General features: G+C 50.7%; 1 protein-coding gene across 2 annotated transcripts in view; it reads right to left on the bottom strand.

The window, feature by feature from the left end:
• Positions 1 to 911: 911 nt before the first annotated feature.
• Positions 912 to 16841, bottom strand: part of LRRC20 (leucine rich repeat containing 20) — a 70435-nt gene continuing 54505 nt past the window's right edge. For both annotated transcript variants that reach the window (XM_059882525.1, NM_001100387.1), the window contains one exon: positions 912 to 3419. In XM_059882525.1, coding sequence (XP_059738508.1) covers positions 3265 to 3419 — 155 coding nt within the window. In that variant the 3' untranslated portion in view covers positions 912 to 3264. The remainder of the gene's footprint in view (positions 3420 to 16841) is intronic.

The following is a 16841-nucleotide window of genomic DNA, read 5'->3' on the forward strand; positions in this document are numbered from 1 at the left end:
CCAGCATTCAGCAAGAAAAAACAGAGTCGGGGGAGTCTTCTGTTCGACCTTTGGGGTGGGGTGAGTGGCAGCCTGAGTCCAGGCTGGTCCAAAGACACAGCCATAGTGAAGCCCCCAGAACCACAGACAGAGTGAGTTCTAGAAAGCCCCTTGGGGATCTCCTTACAGCCCCTTCCCTTTACAGACAGCAAACAGGGTCCAGAGAGAGGAAAGGAATTTGTCCAATGCACAGAACTCACTGCAGTTGTTAGGTAGATTAAATGAGTTAATATCCATAACATGCTTAGACACTGCCTGGTGTGCATTAAGCTCTACATGTGTTTGTTAAACAAAAGTGATGGCAGGGCTGGCCTAAAACTCAAGGCAAACTCAGGTTGATCTCCCAGATTCAGAAAACAAAAACTGACTTAAACCTTGAACCCAGGAGCAGTTTCTCACCTGCATCAGAACACCTGGAGTTAAAGATCATTAAAGTGGAGTGCTGGGCTCCACCTCCGGAGGATCTGATTCTGTAGCTGTGGAGTTGGGGTGAGATCTCTAACCAACTCCCTGGCTGGTCCTGAGACCCCTCCTTGAGAACTTTAGACCCTGAGAAATGACCCACTAAGGGTATAATTTCTGGCATCAGTCAGGGAGAAATGGCAAGGCGGGGACAGTGGGCCCCTTCATCCTTCTGCAGGTACCAGGTCCCCCCAGACTGATGTTTAGACCTCTGCAGCCACACAGTGTCAGGGCAGGCATCAACTCTGCCTGTCTGTGCCTCTGCCCACTGTGAATATTCCAAGCCGCAAGCTGCTTTACCCCATAATTTCAATCAGAGGGGCAGCCCCTCCTCTTTGCCGGTGAATGGGGTCACCACTAGGGCCACGTGAGATCTGTGCATGAGAATGAATCAAACACCAACAGGCAGATGAAACCAACGCATTCTTTATTGCAGCCTGAAGCGAAGGGCTCACTCACACAGTGGGCTTTGATGTGGGGCCTTCTCTGACTGCCCAAGCTTTCCCAGCAGGCATGGGCAAACTCTCCAAGCAGAGTAGAAAACAGCTTCCAGAAGCCACCCTGTCTAAGGGCCTTAGGCGATGACCTGGGGAAGCAGCAGAGGTTAGCCAGGAAGGCCAAGCAAAGCCGGCTCTCCTCTCCTGGTGGCTTTGGATCAGTCCCTTCACTGGGAGCACCACGCAGCCTCTGGAAAGATCAAAGGGGCCCAGGGGCTCTGAGGGCTGGTTTAGGGGGACATAAGCAGACTCAGACTCCACCGATGGTGCAGAGGGAGAGCCGAGAACCTTCACCCTCGACTCTGAGAATGTCCCCAGGATCACCCCAGGCCCCTGTTTGTGGGAATCAGCTGGCGATCTTCTGAAATGCAGTTTCTGGTTCCAGAAGTCTAGAATGGGGCCTGGGATTCTGCATTTCTATCGCGCTCCCATGGATGCCAACTCTGCAGGCATCCCCACAGACCACACTAGAGCTGCAAGGCTCTGGCCATACAGTATCTTCCTGCATATCGGAAAAGTGCACCCCTTCTTTGACAAGGAAAACCCCACTCCAGGACACAGTCTAGGTTATCCCAACCAGCCTGGGCTGGACCACAGGCTTGCTCACTTGTCCCCACCGTCCAGGGCTGAACTCCGAAGCCCTAGGAGATCCCATTTCAGCCTCCTCAACCTGAAAACACTTTCCCCCAGAGCTTCACCAACCAGGCCTTGGAAGATGAGCAGAGCGAACACTGATCACTCAGCAATGGGCCAACAGTGGGCCAACCAGTCAGCCTCCTGCCGAGACCGAAGGCCCGGGCAGGGGCAGGACGTGGAGCCGGGGACGGGGAGTGAGCCTGGGAGCATTCTGAGAAACGGTTAGTGCTCTGAGCAGCGGTCTGAGCTCTGAACAGCCTAACCTCAGGACGGGAAGAGGGCCACTAGTCCACAGATGTAGGATCCGGGTAGTCTAGCTTGCTGCAAGTCCTGAGGCCTCCACTGTCTCCTGTAGCTCAGGCCAGGTGGGCTCTGGTCTCTGAGTCTGCTAGCTCCACAGATGAGAAGGTGGGAGGTAGATATATCTAGGGATCACGGGGTCAGTAGTTGTCCAAACCACAGGTGTGGTCAGGAAGCCAGAGCCCCAGGCCCCATGGAGGGACCAGTTGCCCATTTGCCAGATGCTGTCCCAGTGTTAGCACTGAAAGTCCCACGTCCCAGGAAACCCCTCAGTCCCGGGCAAACAGAGATGGCTGGTCACACAATTACCTGGCCACACCCTAGACTCCAGATCGAGGGTCTAGAGATGACTAGGTCATCAGGGCTCTGGGTGGTGGCAGCCTGGGAACTGGCTGGTCACAAATCCAGTGGTCCATGGTGCCTTCTGCCCCCACATGGACCAATGACAAGGCAGTCAGCCAACTGTCTGAGGGTGACTGTGCTGAGGGTGGCACAGGTGCAAATGGCCATGTTTCTCTCTGGGTCGCCGTTCCTGCAGCAGGACTGATGCCAGGCAAACCTGGTCACCACGGAGGAGGGAGGGAGCAGTCTGGACTTCCAACGCCACTGATTTCTTAGTCATGGGGAAGCACAGAGCCTACTTGATATGCTCCCGCCGGTCCTTGGGCCCCTACACAAACATTCTCAGCCGTGCCGCAGCGCTGGGCCACACTCTCTGCAGCTTTCCCGTGACTCCTAGTTCGGGTTCGCGCCAATCCAGGGGCCCAGAGGGCTGAGGACGGGGCACAGTGGAGGGCCTCATCCAGGTCGGTCCTCAGGAAACAATAAATAGATGGAAGTTGTCTTCTGTCACTCTCAGGGCAGCTGCTGGCTCTTAGCACTAGAAACAAGGCCTCAAACCCAAAAGGGCCCGGAAAATGCGCAGCAATGCTCATCCATGGGCCCAGAAGGTACTGATGACTTGAAGGTAACTTGGAGGTATGTGTTCTGCCAAAAGCCTTCTAGGAGCCAAAAGGAGGCAAAAGCCCCCGCCATTGCCCCCTTTCTCGAATTGTAAGGCTCAGAGGACCTGCTCAGGTTTGCACAGAAGCTGTGAGTGCGGGGAGTCTGGGCTCCAAGCCCCTCCTTGCCTCCTCCATCCAGGTACTCCAGGGCCCACTACTGCTCTACCTATCTATCCGGACCGCCGCACCCTCCCACCACGCGCTACTCAGCCCGCCCGCCCCCAGCCCCCCAAGCTTGGCCTCACACAGGCCCATGGGACTCCCTCCCCTAGGGCGCCAGGCCAGGTGGCCTCTGTCCCTTGCTGGGTGGGCATGAGGAGGCAGGCCTAGGGTGGGGGGGCCCGGGCGCCCTCTGGAGACATGAGCATGTTGAACTTGATGAGTGGTGGGGCGATGACGCGCACCTCGGCGTTCAGCGGGTTGAAGCGCAGGTTGATGAGGTGCAAGGCAGGCATGGCAGCCAGCTTCTCCACGGGCACGTCTGTCAGGGAGAAAGGGACAGGTTAGGGGGTTGGGGACACGTGGGCAGAGAAGAAGGATGATGGATTCACTCACTGGATGTGGGCTCAGCACTAGGTACCCAGCCCTGTGCGAGAGGCCATTGGGACCCACCAGGGAGATACAACCACAGGCAGGAAAGCATCCTATTAAACGCAGGATTACCACTTATCCCAGCCATGCCACTCCTGAGTGGAATTCACCGAATTGCAAATAGGTACTCAAAATACTTGTGTACATGTGTTCACAGCAGCGCTATTCACGACAGCTGGTGTCCACAAATGATGAATGGATGAACAAAAAGCAGTACAGACAAACCATGGAATATCAGCTTGACAGAGGCTACAACACAGATGAACCTGAAAAACGTTATGCCGAGTGAAAGAAGCCGGACGTCAGAGATCACAGAGTGCGTGATTCTTTTCCTATGAAATGTCCAGAATAAGCAAAACCATAGGGACAGAAAGTAGATTAGTGGTTGCCAGGGACTGGGGAAGGAAGGGTTGGAGAGGGACTACTTAATGGGTGCAGGGCCTCCTTTGGGGTGATAAAGTATTTTGGAACTAGACAGAGTTGACAGTTGCAGAGCAGTGTCAATGTATCAAATGCCACTGAACTGGACATTTTAAAATGGTTAATTTTATCACATTTTCTTTAAAGCTATATTAAAACTTGGTAACATTTACAGTTCCTCACACCTAAACTTTAGAATCACTCAGTCTCTGGTTCCAGTCCCAGGTCAGCCACATAACCACTGTGCGCCTAAAGCAAATTACTAAATTTCATGTCATATATTTATGGAAAAGACAGAAACTCTAATTTGAAAAGATATATGCAACATAATGTTCATAGTAGCACTGTTTACAATAGCCAGGACATGGACGCAACCTAAGTGTCCATCAACAGAAGAGTGGATGAAGAAGATGTCGTGTGTGACATGATGGAATACTATGCAGCCATGAAAAAAACAATGAAATAATGTTATTTGTAGCAACACAGATGGACCTAAAGAATAATATACTGAGTGAAGTAAGTCAGATAGAAACAGACAAATACCATATATCATTTCTGTGTGGTATCTAAAATATAATACAAATTAAGTTATTTACAAAACAAAAGCAGGCTCACAGACATATAAAGCACATTCATGGTTATCCAAGGGGAGAGGCAGGGTGCATGTGTGTTCACTCAGTGGTGTTCGACTCTGCGACCCCGTGAACTGTAGCCCGCCAGGCTCCTCTGCCCATGGGATTCTACAGTCAAGAATACTAGAGTGGGTTGCCATTTCCTTCTCCAGGGGAATCTTCCTGACCCAGGGATTGAACCCTAGTCTCCTGTGTCTCCTGCACTGGCACTGGATTCTTTACCACCAAGCCACCTGGGAATCCCAAGGCAGAGTAGAGGAGCAATAAATTAGGAGTATGGGATTAACAGATCCACGCCACTATATATAAAAAAATAACAAGGATTTACTGTATAGCATAGGAAGCTATTTTCATTATCTTGTAATAATCTATGTGGGTAAGAAACCTGAAAAAGTATATATTAATATATGTATAGCTGAATCACTTCACGATATACCTAAAACTATACTTTAATTAAAAAATAATAAAATGAACTTCATATCAGGATAATAACAGTATATACCTGACATAGTCGTTTAAGGATGAAAGAGAATATCTGTGCAGTCATTCCTCAGAGACACCACGGGTTTGGTTCCAGCCCACGGCAACAAAGTGAATATCTCAAAAAAGGGAGTCATCTGAATATTTTGGTTTCCCAGCGCATATAAAAGTTGTTACCCTACCCTGTAGTCTATTAAATATGCAATAGCATTATGTCTAAAAATATATACACGTACCTTAATTTTAAAATACTTTATTGCTAAAAAAAAAAATGTTCCCCATCACCTGAGCCTTCAGCAAGTCACAATCTTTTTGTGATGGTAACATCAAACATCTGATCACAGGTACAGGAGTTTGCTCTCCCTTTAGTACCCTGGGGTGACTGGCTCTGAGCTCCCTGGGGACTGGCTCTATCAATTAGACCAAGGGTCTAATGCTGGACGCAGGAGAAATTCTTAACCTCCTAAGAGCAGAGTCTTTCCTTTGTCCTTGAATCCCCAGGGCCAAACACCATAGGTGGCACGTAGACATGGTGGGCGCAAAAACATGTTCTGGGCAGCTGGCAGGGAGTTACTAGGGTGGGTCACGGCCGGGAGCTGGGTCCCAAGCAAGACTGGCTAGAGCGCTGCCAGGGGGGCTCCGTTTGACAGACAGGAACCTACGTGATAGATGAGAGGACAGGAGCCATGAAGGAGGTGATGGGGAGGGACCCAGAGCCCAAGGCAAACATGGGGGCTCAGGTAGGGAAAGATGCAGAGATAAGGCATTTCCAGATCACTAGGTTGTGAGCAGACGCTGTTCCTGGGAGTGGAGGAAAAGCAAGATCAACTGCTATCAATGCCCACTCAGCTTCTGCTTTCTCTGGAGCACATCCGCACGCTCATGTCACGTTACCCAGCTGCTAGCAGCCTGTTCCTCTATGCTCCTTACTGGGGGTGGGGGTGGGGCTGCAGGAGTGGGAGCCAAAGGAAGGGGCTGCCTGTGGAATTCCTTGTCTCTCTTCATGTACAGTGAGCTCCCAAGTGCCCTACCAACAATGGCTGGGAAGAGAAGGGCTAATGACTTGGAAGCTTCCCTTCTCTGTGTTAGCACACCAGCTTTGTAACAGCCATGGCCGGCAGCACACCTGGCAGCTGGGTACGCAGGACAGACATCATCCCCTCTGCCCCTGATGGCCCAGATAAGAAAATCCTCTTGCCTTGGGCTCTTAAGAAGTCAGTTCATGGACCGCCCTGGTGGCACAGCGGATAAGACTCTGCCTGCCAAGGTAGGGGACACAGGTTCCATCTCTGGTCCAGGAAGATTTCATATGCCTTGGAGCAACTAAGCCCCATGCGCCAAAACAACTGAGCTTATGTTCTAGAGCCCCCGAGTTGCAACTACTGAGTCCCCCCACCCTAGAGCCTGTGCTCTGCAACAAGAGAAGCCGTTGCAATGAGAAGCTCATACACTGCAAGGACGAGTAGCCCCCACTCACAACTAGCGAAAGCCGCACGCAGCAACGAAAGACCTGGAGCAGTCAATAATAAATAAACAAATAATTTTCTTTTAAAAGTCAGGTCATCAGTGCAAGTTCGAGGCATGAAGCAGGGTCCTCAAAGCTGGTGCTCTGGGACAATACAGAAGGATGGGGTGGGGAGGGAGGTGGGGGGGACATTCAGGATGGGGAGACACGTGCACTCGTGGATGATTCACGTTGATGTATAGCAATAATCACCACAATACTGTAAAGAAATTATCCTCTGATTAAAATTAATTATTTTTTTAAAAACTCAGGTCATTTCACAGAGTAGTTACCATTAAATCCCAGGTGACACAGGAGATAATCAAGGCTCAGGGAGGTTAACACATTGTTATTAATAAAATGGGCCCCAGAAAAGAGGCTGATTCTGGGAACTGATCTTTGAGGACTTGCATCAGATGGTCCTTCATACTGACCCATTTGGCAGATAAGGAAACTGAACCATAGATTCTCTATGTTGACAATGATTCTCTGACTCTACTCTAGCTCCCTTGGATTTTTCAAGTAGGCCTGACTTTTGAATTTCAGTGTTCATCATTCATGTTCAGTGTTAGCAAGAATTCTGCTAAGTTGGTTGAGCCAGAAAGTTTCACTCTCAATACCTAATCAGGTTCCCCATTGTCTACCATCCCCTAAGTGACGTCTGTTCCCCCTGGCCTGCTTTCAAGCAAGAACTAGGGGTTGCTAAGGACTTTTCTCTCTCTGAACTATATGACTCCTCCATCCTGCAGCTAGGGAGGCCTGAGGATTGCAAAGTGGCCAGTGCGCCTGAGATGGGGAGGAGGGTCTCCCTGGGATGCCCCTGCCGAGGTTTGCTGGGCATGGCATGAAGACCTGCTGCAGCCCAGCCTTAGAGCAAATCTGCGTGACTCCAGGCCTAGAGAGAGCAGCACTCCCTGAGTTCTCAGCCTGTCATTTCCAAGTACCACCCACGGAGTTGGCCTCTTCAGAGTCTTCGGCGTTCTCCAAACGGCTCTGCTGGAGGAGAGTGATGGCGTGGGATTAAGTGTATTTCTTTCCCCTGATTTAACCATGGAGGTCATTTGAGCAGCTTAGAGGAAGAAGCAATGGGGCCAACAGACTGCATTAAAGCTGGCAGAATCAACAACTGGCCTAGCCAAGCTATCAAACAATAAGCCCAAGAGGCAAATGGAGAGTTTCTGGATAAAGCACAAAGGAGAACGTTCAGTCTTCAAGCATCCTAAGAAGAGAGGGACGTGGCTGGAGAGTGGAGGGGAGGATATGAAATGATCTGCATTTTGTGGGTGGTAAAACTGAGGCTTAGAGAGGTTACATAAGCTCCCCAGGGCTACATGGTACATTGGCATCATGTTGCTAACAGAAGCCAGATCTTTGGACCTTGGCACACCTGGAAAGGAAGAAGAGCCCCAGCTCACCCCTCCCATGGGGCATGCCCTCATGCCCATTCACTGAGTCTTGTGGATCCTCACATTCCCGCTCAAAGGCCCCCTCCACTGTCATTCCCTCTGGTCCCCATCCAAACTCCTGAACCACTTTATAGGAGAACATATCTTACATCACACTCTGGGACTATGCTCATGCTGTAAGTACAGTACCTGGCTGGCACAGTGCCCACAGGCGCTCAATAGCTATTTGTTGGATGAGTGAATGAACGAATAAATGACTGAACATTTTACCTCCTGAACTAGATCACAAGTTCCTAGTTAAAACCAACCTGGGCTGGGCACACAGTGAACCCGCCATCAACACCATATGATTAAACAACTCTAACTTCAGTACTTTCAAGAGTTGGGATCCTTCCTCTGACCTGACCCACTCTGGGCACTTTTGCTAGCCAGGGCCAGGCCTCTGTGGGCCAAGGCTGTGATACGTTACTAGTTCTTTAGCACAGTAATCCAATTTGGAAAATGAGAAAATATTGATGAGCAGAAATAAAATCATCCATGTTTCACCATGTAGAACCAATTACTTAATGTGAGATATATGGCCTTACCAACTTTTTTACACGTGTGTGTGTGTGTGTACGTATGTTTGTTCACAACTATGTTTCAAAAATAGCCTCCTAGATTCTATGCCATAACATAGTTTTTCTTGATGACACATTGTAAACATCTTTTCAGGTTACAAGTCAGTGACAGTATCATGGCCACTTGGTGGTCCAAAGAATGGAGCAATCACGCTTTGGCTCACGTTTCTACCGTTAAAGACATGCAGGTTGTTTCCAACTTTTATTATTCCAGAAAATGAGAGATGACTCCAACCCTCTTTCCACTGCAGACAGCCCTCCCAGACTCCTGCTTATGTCTGTGGAAGCTTAAAATAATAATAGCAGCATCAGAATGGACAGTATTTAGAGAAAATTACTCCTCCAAGGTTAGCTTGAATTCTCTTCACTAATCATTGGCACTATTGACTGGCAAACTTGTTTCATGCCAGGGGCACAAGCTAGACACAAGATGATAAAAATGATCCCTCCACAGCATGATTCTTCATATGTGTGGCACCTCTGGTCTAAAAGGACACTGACAGGAGGAGTCTGGGCCCAGGAAAGTGGCAATTGTTACTGAGTGAGCTCCAGAAGTCACAGCAGAGGCCAGTGGGACTTCTGATTCCCACTTTGGGTGGAGCTGAGCCCCTCTGGTCCCTTCCGGAACTGGGATCAGAGGCTCCCCAGCCTGGTGGCCTAGGGCCCCAGTCTGCCAGTTTTCTTGGCAGCTTAGACACAAATCATGGGGGCCTGTGGGCTGCCCAGGCTGGATCAACACTGTAAGCAACGCTTACACACGGCTGGTAGTCTCACTTCTGATTCAGAAGATAACCCTTCCAGCCAGAATGCCTGAATTTTCAAGATTTTTCAGCATTTCTTCCTCAATCCCCAAGGAATCCCGAGCAGTGAGTAGGGAGCCTGCTGCCTCCTTCAGTGGGACCTGGGATGCTGGGTAAAGATGCAGGGGCAGTGTCCCAGTCCTGGTGGGCAGCACACGGGGGCTATCTTAGTCTCCCTGGGTGGGGCGGGGGCGCTGCAGGCACATTCATGCTCAAGAATCCAGGCTGGCCTGGCAGCCAGAGCCGTCCTGGCACAGCTCCTGGTACCTGGAGCCTGCAACAGCTACGATCAAGGATACTGAGCTTCCGGCCCCATCTGAAATGCCACAGGACATGAGCAGGCAAACTATGGTAAACTGGTGGGACGGAGAATCGTGCCTGTAACAAGGAGGCTCCTGGGGTACACTCACAGCCAGGGCTGTCCCTTCAGAAGACCGGGTGGGGGCCATGACTGAGCCTCCTCCACCCCACAGAGCACTGGGCTGAGCCCTGGGTGGTGGGGCGGGCGCGGCACAGGGAGAAAGCTGAAGCTGCCCCTGCGCTCAGGCAGCACGGGAGACACTGCACCCGACAGTCCTGCAGGCCGAGTCCCGCGGGGCAGGCTGTGTGCGGCAGTTCTAAGTCCTCTGGTGAAGAGAGGCCACTGGGGGAGAGGACGGGGCAGGGATTCGGGCCCTGACCTCAGATCTGCCACTTGGATTTGTGCAGCCTCAGGCGGGCTCCTAACCTCTCTGAACCCCAACCTCTCATCTTTAAACTGTCCTCTGCCTCATGAGGCTACAGAGGCCCCCAGAAGGGACCAGACAGTGCTCCCCAAGAAGATGCAGAGAGCATGCTAGGCACCCCATCAAAAGGATGGGGAGCACAGTGTTTTAAGGAATCCACCAATGACCCTTGAGACGCTATGTTTCCCTAAGGGCAGGGTTCTGGAGAAAGAAAAACAGAAGGAGAAAAGCCCCACTGTGATTCCCTCCTCCTCATCGCAGGCTGGTCAGCAAGGTGGGCCCGTGGCTTCTAGTGCGTCTGCCTGCCAGAGGCACTCCCCAGCCCAGATCTGATATGCAGTCAAAGCCAGGTCATAACGATTCTCTTCAGAAATAACATGGTTGGGACTTCCCTGGAGATCTGGTGGTCAAGACTCTGTGCTCCCAGTGCAGGGGGCATGGGTTCGATCCCTGGTCAGGGAACTAAGATGCCACATGCCGGAGACTGTGTCCAAAATAAATAAACAAGAAATTAAAAATAAAGAAATAATATAGTCCTATTTCTGGCTGCCCTGGAGACAGCCAAGTAAGGAACTCAGATTGCCTGGCCCAAGCCTGGCAATTTGTCTTCCAGGGCAGATTTCCCCTTTTGCTCTCCTGTGTCCCTCCCCTTCCCCACTGAAGTCCCTGCACCGGCCCACCCCCACGTCTCTGCTCCTCCAACTGTTTCAGTGAGAAGCTCTGGGAGGGCCTCAGGAAACAATGGCAGTTTTGCTGTGGCCTCCCATTGTCTGCCGGTCCCTTCCTTGCAGCTGGAGGATGGAGGACAAGAGCCGCCTCATCTGCTGTGCGTACACCAACAGTCTAGAAGTGAGGGGTAACATGTGGGATAGAAAAGGAATGGCCTCCTGAAAGCTCTTCTCCTGGGTTGGGGCAGATGTGTGAATGGCTCCTTTGTAAATCCTCTCCATGCTCAGAACCTAAGCCTACTGCTACCAACTTTACAACTCTTTCTGCTCAGACTTAAGATCATTGTCAGTGAAATAAGATCTCCTTTATAAGTTGGAAAAATAAGAAGAAACGCTCTTAAGATAAGCACTAGGTGAGAATGAGTAAGGGAGGGCCTCATCAGGGAAACCAGCTTTTAGAAAACAAAACGAGTTAAAGGTGGTGGTGGAGGGGACGTGGGAGGGTGGTAGGGCACCAATAAGGAAGTGATGTGCTGGCTAAGGTTTAACACTCCACTTACTGGACAGAAACATCCCTGATTGGTGGCATTTGCCAAGGTTTTCTTTCTTTTTCCTTTTTTTTGGTTGTACTACACAGTGGGATGGCAACCCACTCCAGTGTTCTTGCCTGGCGAATTCCATGGACAGAGGAGTCTGGAAGGCTATAGACAGTCCATGGAGTCTCAAAGAGTCAGACACAACTGAGAAACTAACACGCAGTGGGATCTTAGTTCCCTGACTAAGGATTGAACCCAGGCCCCCAGCAGTGAAAGCCCTGAGTCCTAACCACTGGACCACCAGGGAATTCCCAGAATTTGCCAATTTTTTCATGGTATAAATATTCCTACCATGGTCAATTTCAAGCTACCACGGTGAGGTCATTGAACTTGAGTGAGCATGTCCAGTACTGGGGAGCCAAGTCAAGTAGCCCACCCAGGCAGGACCACAGGCTCCCGAGCACAAGGTGCCAGAGCTCAGGCCCATCCTGTCTGTTTACACTATGATTCTTTGGAATAAACCTGAACTTTGGGAACTGGCCCACAGTTTTGCTGTCTACATGCTCTCAGTTGCCTTTGGTTCAATTATAAATGAAAACGCTAGGTGTGCGACAAGGAAATCAGGAGGGGCGGTTTGTGGGACAGCAGCACCATGCCCAGGGCCCAGTAGGGTCAGTGGGAACAGAAGCCAAGAGGCAAGTCCTCAGAGCTCACCTCTGTCACCCTCCCAGCCAACTGTCAGCTCTCATGGCTGGGCTAATTGCTCTTCTCATCCTGATGTAGCTAAGCAACACGTGCGCATACACACAGCTGACATAGGGAGGAGAAGGAAGGAGGTTATAGTTTCTTGAGGGATGGAATGTTTGTTGTTGGAAGATTCCGGCTTAGCTCAGTGATTCTACCTTGCCTGCACATTGGAATCATTGGGGAGCTTTAAAAAAAAATCATCAAGCCCCAAACCCTCCATCAGAGATTCTGACTTAACTGGCATGGGGTATGGCCGGGACACAGGTATTCTGAAATCTCCCAGTGATTTGAATGCAGAGCTAGTTTGAGTACCACTGGTCTTCCCGGTGAGGCTTAATGAGAGAATCTGGTGAAAACATTCATCTAGCACTTCCATCCCAGGACGCCGCCCATCTGCTGCACTGTGTGGGGCACAGCCGCCAAGGGCCAGGCTGACTGCCTGAACTCACGGCTTAGGGAGTCCTGCCTCATTACTTTACCCCCGGTCTCTCCACCGCAAGGGAATTTTCCTCCAACCAAAGTTATGTGCTTCAGCCATAATCTTCCTGCGGCTTTCAATCTCCCTCCACCTATAGTCCCTCTTCTTATGCGAAGCACTGTCCTCAACAGCTGGGGTTCTGGAGAGAGACTGTCTGGGCTGTGATCCTGGTTTTGTCCAGGCAGCATGACCTTGGCCAAGTTACTTAACTTCCCTGAGCCTTGGTTTCCTCACCTGGGGAAAATAATAGTACCTGCCTCATCAGGGAAAAATTGAAGACAAAAGGAGAAGGGTGCAGAAGAGGTTGAAATGGTTAAATAGCATCGCTGATTCGACGGACATGAATTTGAGCAAACTCCAGGAGATAGTGAAGGACAGAGGAGACTGGCGTGCTGCAGTCCATGGGGTCGCAAAGAGTCAGACATGACCTAGCAACTAAGCAACAACAGCATAAGGCTGTCGCCCACGTTAAACAAAAGCACACTTGAAAATGCTTAGAAAAGATCCAGATGTGAAGTAAACAATTACTAAGTATCAGCCAGGGTAACTGACATGCCACGAGCCCCGCGAGAACAGGGAGCGTGCTTTGTCCATCTCTATCTCCAGCACAGTGCCTAGTGCAGAGCAAGCTGCTCAATCAAAAACAGCTGGTGAATGAACATTTCTCCAATGCCTAAATCTGTGTCCGTGCCCCTGGGAGCCTCTTACTCCCTGAATAAGACCCTTGCAAGGCTGAGTTCTGAAGGTCAGAGAATTTGGGCTGCTATCCAGCACTCTGGACAGAGACAGGGACAGCCCATCTCTTAGACTGGCTTGTCTAAGGCAGCATGGAATTGCTTTGTTTTAAGCAGATGACACCACCCTTATGGCAGAAAGTGAAGAGGAACTAAAAAACCTCTTGATGAAAGTGAAAGAGGAGAGTGAAAAAGTTGGCTTAAAGCTCAACATTCCGAAAACGAAGATCATGGCATCCAGTCCCATCACTTCATGGCAAATAGATGGGGAAACAGTGGAAACAGTGTCAGACTTTATTTTTTTTGGGCTCCAAAATCACTGCAGATGGTGACTGCAGCCCTGAAATTAAAAAACGCTTACTCCTTGGAAGGAAAGTTATGACCAACCTAGATAGCATATTCAAAAGCAGAGACATTACTTTGCCAACAAAGGTCCATCTAGTCAAAGCTATGGTTTTTCCAGTGGTCGTGTATGGATGCGAGAGTTGGACTGTGAAGAAAGCTGAATGCCGAAGAATTGATGCTTTTGAACTGTGGTGTTGGAGAAGACTCTTGAGAGTCCCTTGGACTGCAAGGAGATCCAACCAGTCCATTCTAAAGGAGATCAGTCCTGGGTGTTCATTGAAAGGACTGATGCTAAAGCTGAAACTCCAGTACTTTGGCCACCTTATGCGAAGAGTTGACTCATTGGAAAAGACTCTGATGCTGGGAGGGATTGGGGGCAGGAGGAGAAGGGGAAGACAGAGGATGAGATGGCTGGATGGCATCACCGACTTGATGGACTTGAGTTTGAGTGAACTCTGGGAGTTGGTGATGGACAGGGAGGCCTGGCGTGCTGCGATTCACGGGGTGGCAAAGAGTCGGACACGACTGAGCAACTGAACTGAAATGAACTGAAGCAAATGTCAGAGAACTTTCCTTGCTCTTCTCTTGTGTGCTACCAACAGAGCGTCACGAGCATCCTGGGTAATTGGAGGTTCTGGGTAATCAAGGTTTTACCACTCACTGGTTGGCACAGGGAATGCCATTTGGGCAGAGACTTGGCTTGCTAGTTCCCTCCAGGCAGACACACGTGGACAGGAGCTGCAACAAGAGCTTCGCTCCCCTCCACGTCTGGGGGCCAAGTCTAATTGATGTTGAAGACTGTTTGTTTACTCCCAGCTTCTCCCTCAAGAGGCTCCACAGCCAGCAAGCACTCCTACGCTGTGTCTAACGATGGCTTCACGATCAATGCGTGCGCTGACTGCTCACTGCTCGTGGGGTATGTGGCAGTGCTCTGCTGGTGCTGGACAAGGGCATACTGGGCAGAGGGCATGAGTCCAGTGCCACACAGACAGCTGCCACCTTGGAGGGTGAATTCTCTTCTCCTGGGCACTGTAACACTCAGTGCTTGGTGGAAGGGGTAGGGCAAGGCTCAGACTGTTGTGTGCTCGGCTGGTAGGGGAGGGGGGAATTCAAACCCAGTGCCCAGGGTTCTTTCAATTTCCCCTCAGACAGGCTTAGAGCCCAAGAACCAGGGGCAGGAGGATTTGTGTGCAGGAGTCTAGTGTCAGGGATTTGACATTGTCTTCCCAGACCCTCTCTTTCTTGACACGTCTTAGGGGTTAACAGGGCTTCCCTTGTGGCTCAGACAATAAAGAATTTGCCTGCAATGCAGGAGACCCAGGTTCAACCCCTGCGTTGGAAAGAGCCTCTGGAGAAGGGAATGACAACCCACTCCAGTATTCTTGCCTGGAGAATTCCACGGATAGAGAAGCCTGGCAGGCCATAGTCCATGGGGTCGCAAAGAGTCTAACACAACCAAGCGGCTAACACACACACACACACACACACACACACACACACACGCACACGCACACACGCACATGTTAACAGCCTCCTCTGGCAGGCAGGAAGCTAGAGGAAGTGTGCTTGCCAATTAGCCCCTTGTAAATACCAGCTAAAAGCCCTTGTAGTGTGACTCCTTGCAGGGAGAGCTCCTTTCTCTGCCACCACAGGGATCATGACAGGGCTGAGCAAGGCCTGTGTAAGAAAACTCTCCCCTTGTGACCTGGCCAACAGCGTCCTGGTGCTACCAGCCATGTGGACCTGCACATGCTTCTCTGGGCACCACCCACGCCCTCCACACCCATCACATGTAGACCTGGCAAGCTCTGGAACACCAAAGACAATGTGGGCCCAAGAGTGCCAAGGACCTGGGCTCAGATCCTGCCTCCACCACACCCCTGTGCAATCTGTTTAATCTCTCTGAGCCTGTCTCTTAACTATCAAGTGAAGGTAACACCTCCTATCCAGACGAGAGGCCTGAGCAAATTAAAGGAGGATTACAGAAGAGCAGTGTCAAGCAGCCATGACTGTTAGATTTTGAAATCGGTGCGATTTTATCTTTTTAGATCAAATAGAACACTAGTCCAACTTCTGCTTTTTTAGGGTTTCCTCTATTTAAAAACTATTTCCTGGACTCTTATGAAAGAAGTCGGCTTTTGTCCCCCCAGAGGCACAGAGAGGCTGTGCTTCGGAACAAAAGGACTGGGTCCCACTCACTCCTGCTCCCCAGGAAGCCCTTCCCTGCTCAGCCGCTATGTGGCCTCTCACTTAGCACTTGGTACTCAGTGTTTGTGGCTCATCTCCCCATCCCCTCAAGAGTTCCCAGAACAAACAGAGCCTGCAGAACCTCCCACCAAGGGGCAGCCTGGTAGAGCCCCAAAGTGAAATAAAGCCATGCCTCTCTGCTCCTGTGATGCTGATCAGCTAATTCCGTGAAACGGGGTGAGGCTGGCACACTGACATCAATGCAGGGGGAGGGCGATCCTGAGGCCCTAGTGGGCACCTGTGCCCCAGGCTAAGGGAGGACACTCTGGAGACTCTCTTCTATTGATGGAGACCAGAGTGAAGCTGTGGTTCCCTGCAAGGATCTGCCTCTTCCCCCCACCACCTTCCCAGAGGAGGGAGAAGTTACTGCGACAGAGGGCCTGGGCCATGGCAGGTGTGTAGGTGTCCCCTTGGGCCAGGAGTGCTCCCTCCATGTCTCCACGGTGCCCCCCACCCTCATCCTTGTATCCCAGGGGATGAGGGTCCTGTACTTTGTGGAAACCTTATGTTTGAGGGCTGGCGCCATGGCACCAGATAAACAATGATGAAAGACTGGGAGTCAAGGGTGGGGGTTGTGAAGTGTGAAAGGAAGAACCAGTTGCAATAGATGATTCAGGAAGCAGAGTGCGCTATACTAGGCACTAGCTGGATAGATGTGAGGAAAGGAGAGAATGATAGACATCAGTTGCACAGAGATTCTCAATCAACACACCACTGCCTCGCCCATGGCATGTGTTAGAAAGGCAGATTCCTGGGTCCCATCCACACAAAATCTGATGTGGTGGGTCTGAGAGGAGACCCAGGAGCCTTCCTTTTAAACAAGCACTCCAGAGGGATCCAAATGGGGATCTGTGGCGGGTACCCTGAGGAATTCTGTGAAGCTTAAGGAGCATTGTGCTTGGGAGGATGGCAGGGCCAATGAGCACAGTCAGCTGCCCAGAGATGGCACTGGGAGCTTTAGGAAAAAGGT

This window comes from Bos taurus, chromosome 28 (assembly GCF_002263795.3).
Source record: "Bos taurus isolate L1 Dominette 01449 registration number 42190680 breed Hereford chromosome 28, ARS-UCD2.0, whole genome shotgun sequence".
NCBI classification, from domain to species: domain Eukaryota; kingdom Metazoa; phylum Chordata; class Mammalia; order Artiodactyla; family Bovidae; genus Bos; species Bos taurus.